An 11,070-nucleotide genomic window follows, 5' to 3' on the forward strand; every position below is an offset into this window, starting at 1 on the left:
TAAAACATCGTTCAGACTTAAATATAAATAAAACGAAAATAATGTAAGTTATTTATTTTTTCTCTGCGGACCAGTACCGATCCGCGGCCCAGGGGTTGGGGACCAATGATGTACAATACTATGAAATGATGTTATAAAAATCTTTTAAGTCATATTTTATCATAATTTTCTTTCATTATTATTATATATCATAATTTCCTTTGTTCATTTTATGCCATTTGTATCATCTCTACACCATTTTGTTTCTTATTTTTACATTCGTCAGGTTTAAGTAAAACACTGCATTCCCAGTACAACTGGTTTAATATTTGCAAAGACAATTTCCTCTTGGTGGACATCTTGGGAGGGGTTTGAAGAAAAATATCCAAGACACAAAACACAAATTGCTGTACCGAGTCTGGGATAACAGTTGAAATGGTGCACACGGAGATGGTAGTGCTGCCGGAAGCTGGACTGCACGGCCCTACGCCCAGCTGGGCAACGCTTGCGCTGCCAGACGCGGAGCAGTCGTGGCTAGCAATTGTGGTTGTCAAGTCGAATAGTCTTAAGTTGCATAAGTCATAAGTTGGTCAATATTTGTAGTGACTTATTTTCCTTTTTGCCTAAATCATTTTGTTCTCTGCATTAAACATGTTTTTTTATAATTAGAGAAAATATCAAGGGGAAAGAGGAAATTTCTTCAAAGAAATGTTATAGTTTTATGCCACTGAACTCAAACACTGCCATATTATTTTACTGATAATGCAAATACTCCCCCAATTAACTTAGAATTTAAGTGCAACTATAAATCAAAACCCAGTCTTCAAAGAACTTAGCCATGTGACCTTAAATTCAGTATACAGTAAAGAGAATGCCAAGACAAGTTTAAAGAACAAGGTTGTGAAGTTGACAAGATTCTAAGCCTTACTGTGATCTACACTAAATGAGGATGCCGTGCACTCCACAGGGACAGACAGACAATGAACACAGGACAGAGCGCAGCACTCCACAGGGACAGACAGACAATGAACACAGGACAGAGCGCAGATACGGGCCCACACGTATGGACACACCCGACAACGGACACCTGCAGACCCGTGGGAAGCACAAAGGACTCGGGACTGACGTCACACAGCCAGCCGTGACCATCCACCACAGAAAACTTCAGTCCCAAGCAGACTGAGGCCCTACGTGTGAACACCAAAATTTTAAAAATGTTCAAAATAAAATCCACAAGACTATAAATTTTCAGTTAAAGACATATTTCTTTTTTTTTTTTTTTGGTGTGTATTTTTGTATTTTTCTGAAGCTGGAAACGGGGAGAGACAGTCAGACAAACTCCCGCATGCGCCCGACCGGGATCCACCCGGCACGCCCACCAGGGGCGACGCTCTGCCCACCATGGGGCGATGCTCTGCCCCTCCGGGGCGTCGCTGTGCCACGACCAGAGCCACTCTAGCGCCTGGGGCAGAGGCCAAGGAGCCATCCCCAGCGCCCCGGGCCATCTTTGCTCCAATGGAGCCTTGGCTGCGGGAGGGGAAGAGAGAGACAGAGAGGAGGGGGGGGGCGGGGGTAGAGAAGCAAATGGGCGCTTCTCCTATGTGCCCTGGCCGGGAATCGAACCCGGGTCCCCCACACGCCAGGCCGACGCTCTACCGCTGAGCCAACCGGCCAGGGCAAGACATATTTCTTAAAACTAAAACATACATGTGATGTTAAAATTTTCAACTTCTAGTCATCAATGTAAAAAAGCCACAGACAGGCCCTGGACAGTGGCACAGTGGATTGAGTGATGTCCCAGAGCACCAGGTCACCCCTGAGGCCACTGGTTCGAGCCCCAGTCAGGGAACTCTAATAAATAAATAAACAAATGCCACAAACAGGAAGGAATCATCTGTAGCATGTATAGCTAACAAAGTTTTAGTATCCACAATATGTAAAAACTCCTAGAAACCAGTACGAAAAAGATAAAAACTACCTTAAAAAGAAATTGGATATAGACCATATGAAAAGGCATTCAGCAGAGAAGAAACATGAGTGTCCAATTAAGAAAATACATCGTTGATACTCAGAGAATTTAAATTAAAACAAGATACCAAAAGACGTACATGTACATATTAACGAGCTCAACAATGCCAATTATCAGAGAGGGTGTATAGAAACAGGGATCCTCATGCACTGCTAATGGAGTATAAAATAGTACAACCTTAGGAAAGCAACATGCCAATATCCAATCAACTTGAAAGTAGACACGAACCTCTAGTCCAGCAAATTCTACTTGTAGAGAAACTCGAAGTCTTAACATATATTGAAATATGCACAAGAATGCTTTTAGCCAGTTTGAAACAGGAAAAGATAAACAACTTGTATTTGTCAGAAGGATGTTCATATAACTATGTTTTATGACGAGCAAAATCAGTGAATTAACATTGATTATGCTAAACTTGCATTGATTATGCAAGTTTATGCTAAACATAAACTTAGGTTAAGAAAGAACTGAAAAAGAGGAAATTATAGAAAACACACAGCCTCATAGTACACATATATTGTTTAAACACATAGAACTAAGCTATTTGGCCCTGGAAGGTTGGCACAGCCGTAAAGCAACGGCACAGCCTGTGGAAGTCCTGGGTCCGATTCCCAGTCAGGGCACACAGAAGAAGCAATCATCTGTTTCTCCACCCTTCCCCCTCCACCCCTCCCCCTCCCCCTCCTCCTTCTTCCCTCCCTCCCTCCCTCTGTCTCTTCCCCTTCTGCAGCAGCCATGGCTCAAGTGGTTCGAGAAAGTCGGCCGCTGGTGGCTGCCGCTGGAGCTAAAGATGGCTCCATGGCATCGCCTCAGGAGCTAGAATAGCTTAGTTGCCTAACAGGGACCCCAAATGGGCAAAGCATTGCCCGGTAGGGGGCTTGCCCAGTGGATCCCAATCGGGGCGCATGTCTATCCTCTGCCTCCCTGCCTCTCAATAATAAAACAACAAAAAACTATATATTGCTTAAGATAAGGAAATATACAAATACACGTAGTAAAAGTACAGAAATTTTCACTGAAAAAGCAAACACCAAATTCAGGATAGTGCTCACTTGGGGTGGGAAGTGAGGAGGAAGTATATGCAGGGCCTTATGCACTGAAATGTTTCTGTCCCCCGGAATTCCTATGGGGAAGCCCTAAACCCTACAGAGGGGACTGCCGGGAGGTGATTGGGGTTAGAAGAGATCCAGGGCCCTACCCGGAGTCCATTTCTACTTCTACAGGTTCAGAGGAAGCTTCCAGTTTCTCTGACACCATTACATTGAGCTCACTTGGTGTCCTATTCTTCCTTTTTTATTTTTTTTGGCTGACTTCTTTTGGATTATCCATCTTTAATTTTAATCATCCTGCCCCCAAATATTTTAGAAGTTAAACACTCTATGTCTATTTTTACTGTGCTCACCCTTATAACTTTAAACCGTAAACTTATCTGATCTCTTTGGACTGAGAACTCTTACCCTCCAGAATGGTTCTGTCCAAGACAAGGGAATGGGGCAACATACGTCATCTTACAAAACTTACTGCAGCCGTCAGTTAAAAAAGTTAGAAAGAAGAGGTGAAACAAACACTTATTTAACTCAAAATACTATTATTTCCATGTGTAATGAATATGAAAATGAAAATGACCTTCTTACTGCCACGCTTCAGAAACCCCTGCGCACTTCCCATGCAGGCCGGGCACCTGTCGGCCCGGCGAGCACAGAGCAGTGGCTGGCCACCCGACAGACGGCCCGGCTCCAGACCACACTTGGACTCCAGTCAGTCTGCCACTCAGATGGCGCTAAAATTTAGTATTTTTACCTCTATTCCTTTAAACTCCAAATCAACCACTGCTGTTACTTCCTCACACGTACAATCGGTCAATAAACTGACCCTCAGGCTCACCAGCTTCCTGGTGAACACCATTTCTCCAACCTCAACCTCCTTTCTGGAGTCACTAGCCTTCTTCCTCCAGTGGGTCTGTTACAGATGTCCTCACCTGCCCTTTCTGGAGAGGGCAGAAATGGGAGGATTTCTGAAAATGTCATTATTTTGCTCTTCTCCTCAACAGTAATTGAGCTGACTCTGCGGTAAGGGTGGATGGTTTCTCTCTACACTTTGAAGAGATACCTGTACTGTTTTCACCATCTGTTTGGAGGCCCATGTTGCTAGAGAAGCACTTTGCCTTTCCAGGTCTCGACTGTCGGGGAATTGCCTTTTCCTCGGGCTGCAGGAGAGATCTTCTCTGTGTCTTTGGAGTTCTGCTTTTTTCCTGTGACGTGTCTAGATTTCCCCGTGCCTCCGAAATCTAAGAAGTCATATAACTCACCAATACTGGACAATCATCAGTCTTTAGCTTTTTTTGTATTTTGCTTCTCTGCAATCTTTATCTCTTTCTGGAACTCCAATTATTCGTTAGAATTTATCCTGCTTTCCTCTGTATCTTTTTAACCTTTCTATTTTCTTCTCTTTATTGCTCTGTGCTAAATTCTAAGTGATCTTTATTTTTTTAGTTCACTAATTCTCTCTTTACTGCTATCTGACCAACTATTTTTAACCTGTACTCCAGACTCCCTTAAAAATTTATTTATCAGCCTGACCTGTGGTGGCGCAATGGATAAAGCGTCGACCTGGAAATGCTGAGGTCGCCGGTTCGAAACCTTGGGCTTGCCTGGTCAAGGCACATATGGGAGTTGATGCTTCCAGCTCCTCCCCCCTTCTCTCTCTGTCTCTCCTTTCTCTCTCTCTCTCTCTCTCTCTCTCTCTCTCTGTCTTTCCCTCTCCTCTCTAAAATGAATAAATAAAAAAATAAAAATTTTGAAAAAAAATTTATTTATCATATTTGGCTGGCATTGAAATGCTCCTTCCACATCAGATTTACAGTAAAAAACTGTAACAACCATCATCATTTAAGTGCTTGTGTGCCATTCTGTGCCAAATTTTTTATGGAGTATTTTACCTAATCTTCAAAATTACCTTTGAAATAGGTCCTATTATGCCCATTTCAAAATCTGCAGAACTGAAACTTAGAGGTTATCTGGTCAGTATTACAGAGACCAAACCCTAATCTGTTACTTACAAATCACCCAATTTTGAGACAAAATCTCCACTGAAAAACATTCTCATCCACCATCAACAATGCTAATTTGTTAAATTTTAGTATTGTAGTTCTATCATGTGAAGTTTAAGTAAACTGTAAGATGCACATCTTTGTAGATAGTCTTGAAGAACATCGATGAACAGATGTTTGTTGAAGAGACTATGCCATGCACAAACAAGGTGAGGAAAAGCTATTACAAAAAATATTCCTGACAATACCATCTCCCACACATGTACACACAAAAGTTAATAAATAAAATAATATAAAATCAAGGATGTCTTCTAATGGAAAAAGATACCACTACTTACAAAATACAAACAGAGAGAGCATCAGATACTCTCTAGAGTCGAGACCATGGGTAGTCAACCTTTTTATACCTACCGCCCACTTCTGTATCTCTGTTAGTAGTAAAATTTTCTAACCGCCCACCGGTTCCACAGTAATGGTGATTTATAAAGTAGGGAAGTAACTTTACTTTATAAAATTTATAAAGCAGAGTTACAGCAAGTTAAAGCATATAATAATAATTACTTACCAAGTACTTTGTCATATTTTCGCTAAGTTTGGCAGAATAAATCTTTATAAAACAAGTTGCTATAGTTAAATCTATCTTTTTATTTATACTTTGGTTGCTCCGCTACCGCCCACCATGAAAGCTGGAGCACCCACTAGTGGGCAGTAGGGACAGGGCTGACTACCACTGCTCTAGATCCAACTACCAATTGACAGCTATCTAGAGATTATCACTTCACATCCACTAGGACGCCTGTAATCAAAATAGACTGACAATAACAGGCCCTGGAGAGGATGTGGATGAACAGAAAATCATACCGGCTGCCAGTGGCCATGTAAAGAGGTACAACCACTTTGGAAAATAGTTCGGTTTCTTAAAAGGTTAGATATGGTGCTACTGTCTGTTCCAGCAGTTCCATAGACCTTTCCCCAGAGAAAGGAGAACAAACGCCCACGTACTGGCTCGGGCGGCAAGGTTCACAGCAGCTTTACTTGCAGGAACCACCAAGACTGGAATGAACAAACCCTGCCTCGTGCCCACACAACGGAATACTGCTAAGCGACAAAAAGGAGTAGACTATTGATACACAACGGAATACTGCTAAGCGACAAAAAGGAGTAGACTATTGATACACAACGGAATACTGCTAAGCGACAAAAAGGAGTAGACTATTGATACACAACGGAATACTGCTAAGCGACAAAAAGGAGTAGACTATTGATACACGACGGAATACTGCTAAGCGACAAAAAGGAGTAGACTATTGATACACAGCAAGGGCGAATCCCAAAATAATTGGGCTGAGTGGAATAAGGCATACCAAAAAAAGGTACATACTGTGTGGTTCCATTTATTTAAAAGTCTAGAAAAAGAAAACTAATCTATAGGGAGAGTACGCACACCAGTGGTTGCTGGAGCAGAGAAAGCAGATTGGAGGGATTTCAAAAGGGCCAAGTGACACTTGGGGAGGTATGTCATTATCCTGGTTTAAGTATCAGTTTCATAGTCTGTACATATATCAAAACATGGATAGTGTATAGTTCACATCAAATATCCCAATAAAGCTATGTTTTTAAAGGCAAGATGTAGGCCAGCACACATGGCACGAATCCACATGTGTAAACAAACACGGATGTTTGTTTAGTAACATATGAACTAATAATTTTGTGAAAAAGAAAAAAACACTGGAAATATTTTAATATAATTACTTACACCTAAGAAATATGTCTGGAATCAGTGAAAAATACTGTGCATTCTGAATTTCTTTTTAACCATTCACATTACTTTCATTTCTTAAAAAATTTATGGAAGTTTAATTACTTGTACAGGGGTCTGATGCCAAAGCAATAGTTCTTAACCAATGTCCTAGAAATTCATTTATGCAACGTGACTAGTTATTCAAACTTTTATGTTAATAACGGGGGGGGGGGAAAAAGCTAGCAATCATTTTTATACCACTTTCTAATATCCTCCCCTCAAACGACTACCACAGCACACTGGTGTAGCCAGCAAAGCTCGCCCCAACATCCACCCAGCCTCACTTCTCTCGACACCCCAGCCGGGTCCTGAGGTGTTCTTCCTCCCCTCACCCACCACAGGGGGCCACTCGGGTCCTATCATTCACTCCTGCACGAAACGCACTTGCAGAGGATATGTCTGCGTGGTAACCAGTCTCCACATCTTGCGCTCCTGAGCTATTTCCCCATCTCAAATCTTCGTCCATCTCAGCTTAGAAAACACCACTGCCAAATATGCCTTCCCCCAAAAAGCTCATCACTTTGCCCCCAATCTACATAATATGAACTGAACAGAAAGCCTAAGTATCTAGTTCACTGTAAAGCAGAGGGCAGAAAACATAAAGTAGCTGCAAACGTACTCTGAGGACTACCAGTTATGGATGAAACTGGAAAATTCCAAGAACTATCGTGAGCAGTGAGCATCACGAGACTGAGACCACAGACTCACACTTAAAAGAGGAAAATGTCACAACATCCAGCAACTATCGAGTGTACTAAGTTCTCACCTAATGTATTCACTGGGTTCTGGAACTTTCAGAAAAATGTGTAAGGAAACCAATTTTGTCAGACCGATATAAACGAGTTAGGTTCCTAGGGCATTCCATCAGCCTTTTAAAAAAACGACGTTATTTGAGGACTTGCTGATCTAGGCTTGGAAAATACAGCAACAAGGCAAGGACCAGCCATGACAGGGCAGACAAGCTCGAGAACAGAACACTGGATCTTCATCAGGACGCAGAACATGCAGGGGGAAGGAAACCAAAGGCCCAAGCAGGAGAACGAAGGTTTAAAGAATGAGTCGTTTTCCTGGAAAAAACACTCCATCTCGAGGAAAACAGCCCAAACACTCCCTACCGCCGTCCTCCCTTCCTTTAGTAGGAAGACGGGCCAGCTCTGAACTTCTGACTCAAATTGAAGCTAATTGCATAAACAAGTTTCTTTATAGCGGTCAGGGTTAAGTGACTTCGAATGTGGCTTATTATCGGCAAAAGTATCTCTGTCTGCATAAGACAGAACAAGAGTAAAAAAATAAATAAAAATCTCAGATTAATAAAATTAGATTCGGTCAAATCCTGTATCTGCCCATATAAAGCCACCATTTCCCTCAGAGAGTCGGGAGAGCGCGTCCTGTCCCCCAGAAGCCCCGGTGGAAGCTCTCCAGAACTTCCTCCCGCACCACCCACCCGACTTCCACGCGCTCTCTCCCAGACTGCTGGCCGGGGCCCTGAGGCCACACACTCCGGGGTCCCCTTCAAGGAGGGGCCTCTTCCCGGCTGGGTTTCGTTGGTGGCAGCCCCGTGTGCGAAACCTGTGTGACTGTGACCGTGTCCGGGCCCGACGCTCACAGTGACCCCGGCCAGTTTTCAGTAGTCCCATCAAGCCATCCTTTCCTACCTTCACGCCAACTGGAACGTCTGTGACAATCCTGTCGAGAGAAAAGAGGAGGGTCAGCCCCTGGCTCTGGTCGCCCTGGTGCCCCCTGGCCCTCGGCAGGGCCGGCCGCGGCTCGGGAGCCCTCCCCTTCGATGCAGGTGGACACAGGCGCGCGTGGGGGGGCGGGCCGGCGACCCTCAGAGGGACCCCCACCCACGGGGCAGTCTGGAAGCCACTGCCCAAAGGGACTAAACAAAAAGCCCCCGCGGGGCCGGTGTTTGGAAACCACAGAGGGGCCGCCCGGCCCACGCTCACCTGCGGGCACGCAACTTCCTCGGGAGAAATCACCCAAGTTTTGTCCTCGCCAACTTTTTGTGCCATCGGCGCTCGGGGGGCCGTGTGGTCACAGCGCGCCCCCGGCGCCGGGGTCTGAGACGGGCCCTTCCCACGCGGCGGCGCGTCCGCGCCCCCCGCCCCCACGCGCGCCCCGGCCGTTGAGTGTCGTGCCGTGGGGCTGGGGGAGGGGCGCGGAGGGGGAGGGGACCGGCGCGTCGCGGCCTCCGTGCTGCCCGCCGCGCGCTCGCGGCCCCCGGGTCCCCGCGCCCGGACACAGGGTCCCCGCGGCCCCCACGGTCCCCGCCGCCCAACGGCCTCCCCCGCCCGCCGCCCCCGGACGCAACTCCGGCGACAACAAAGGCGGGGACACGCCGCCCCTCCCCCGGCCGCGGCCCCGCGCTCCCGCCGCCTCACCGTCCGCCCGAGGGGACCGGGGACGGGACCGGGGTGACCCGGGGGGACAGCGGGGACGCCAGGCCTCGCGCGACTCCGGCCTCCGCGCCCCGGCCCCACGGCCCCCCGGTCGCCAGCCGCGCTCGGGGCCACCCGTCCGCCCGGGGCCCCCCGTGGGGCACCCCGGTCCCGTCCCCGGTCCCGGCCCGGCCCGGTTGGAGCGCCCGGTGCCCGAGCGGCCGGGGCGGCGGGGGGTGTGTGCGAGGGGGCAGCGGGGACAGGGACCCCACCGGGAGGCCGCGGGGTCGATCCAGCCTCGGCCCGGGCGCCCCCGCCCGGCGACCCCTCCCAGCCCTGCGGTCCGGTCCGGCCCGGCCCGGCGCCTACCCGTCCATTGCCGAACCGGACAAAGCCTCGCTCCCAGGGACCGAGCCGCGCACCAGCCAGACACACGAGCGGCGACAAAATGGCGGCCGAGCCCGACGGAAATGGCCGAGCGGAGCGGCGGGCGCGCGGGCCGGGCGGCGGAAAGAGCCGAGCGCCGCGCGGGGGAGGGGCGGGCGGGCGCACCTGCGGCGGCGGCGGCGGGGACGTGACGCGCCCCACCCCCAGCGCCCGCCCCTCCCCCGCCCGGGCCGCCGCGACCTCGTGGCCCGGCCAGTGCCACCGGGCCCCTGCGGCCCCTGCCCGTGCTGACCCTGACCCGGGGCCGGGGCCGCTCCGCCCTGGGACCACCGCCCACCGACCGCTCCCTCCCGACACCTGTGCTCCACGCCCGGGGCGCACGTGGCTCCCGCCTCCTGGGGGACCTTCGGGGGCCGGTGGAGGAGAGGGTCACAGCAACCCGGGGCAGGGGGCGCGCAGGTGGGCCCTGTGCTCCAGGGCGGGAGAGAAGGGGCTCCCCCATGGCCGACCCGGGGCAGGACCACAGCGCACCCCACGCTTCGTCTCTTGGTCCCCAGGGGAGTGTTACATTTGCAGCAGCTGGGACGTTCTTATCAGAGACTCAACCGCTGTTGAAAGTTTGAAAAGGCAGCCACTTTGGAAAACACGCTCAGTGGGGACTGGTTGGTCTGTACCTTTTCCTTTCGTCCACCTTCACACGCAACCTGGACACACACACACACACACACACACACACGCACGTCTGATTCAGAGAAATGAGAATTATTCCCTGTCACTCCCCAGTGACACCTTATACTCACTCTGGGTGTTCCTGTGTCCCCTTTAGGCAAGCCACTTAACCCTATCATAACCCTGGTTCATCCAATAAATTATATAAAGATGGACAGACCTTCAAGAGCTTCTTGTCCAAATATTTTGCTACAGAACTCTTCAACACACTTAAAAATTTAGAATTCTTGATTTATCTCAGGGATTGGCAGTCCTAAAAAATAAAGCCATTTCCTGCAATGCCTTCCCTTTGCCTTAAACATTGATTTATGATACATACAGGACCCATATCAGCGCCATTAATAATCACTTTTCACGAATTTGTGGTTTTGTACATGTATTTTCACTCAACAATTAAATATGTAAGCTCCCAAAGGGCAGGAGGGACTCGACCATAATTCTCTGTATTCCCCACATTGACTCAGTCAGTATTGATTGATTGGCCATGGCTTTATCTTGGCAAAGACAAACTGTGCCGTGGGGGGAAGCCCTGTCCTTCCGTGGCGAAAGAAATTATTTGTGTTCACAAAAACACATTTCATTTTCTTTTTTTTTTTTTCTCCTAATAAAGTAGAACACTACAAACAATAGCCAATAGGCTTGCTTATTTCAACCCATCACTTTCTAGAAAAGATGGAAGGTTATTTACAAGTCAAGATACAAACGTCCTACATAA

General features: G+C 48.1%; 1 protein-coding gene across 4 annotated transcripts in view; it reads right to left on the reverse strand.

Moving 5' to 3' along the window:
• PTBP2 (polypyrimidine tract binding protein 2) overlaps positions 1 to 9,720 on the reverse strand; it is a 65,113-nt gene extending 55,393 nt beyond the window's left edge. For all 4 annotated transcript variants that reach the window (XM_066247563.1, XM_066247562.1, XM_066247561.1 and 1 more), the window contains exons 1-2: positions 9,609 to 9,720; positions 8,514 to 8,544 (exon numbers count right to left, since the gene is read on the reverse strand). In XM_066247563.1, coding sequence (XP_066103660.1) covers positions 8,514 to 8,544; positions 9,609 to 9,616 — 39 coding nt within the window. In that variant the 5' untranslated portion in view covers positions 9,617 to 9,720. The remainder of the gene's footprint in view (positions 1 to 8,513; positions 8,545 to 9,608) is intronic.
• Between the last annotated feature and the right edge of the window lie 1,350 nt (positions 9,721 to 11,070).

Source organism: Saccopteryx bilineata, chromosome 11 (assembly GCF_036850765.1).
Source record: "Saccopteryx bilineata isolate mSacBil1 chromosome 11, mSacBil1_pri_phased_curated, whole genome shotgun sequence".
Classification (NCBI taxonomy): Eukaryota; Metazoa; Chordata; class Mammalia; order Chiroptera; family Emballonuridae; genus Saccopteryx; species Saccopteryx bilineata.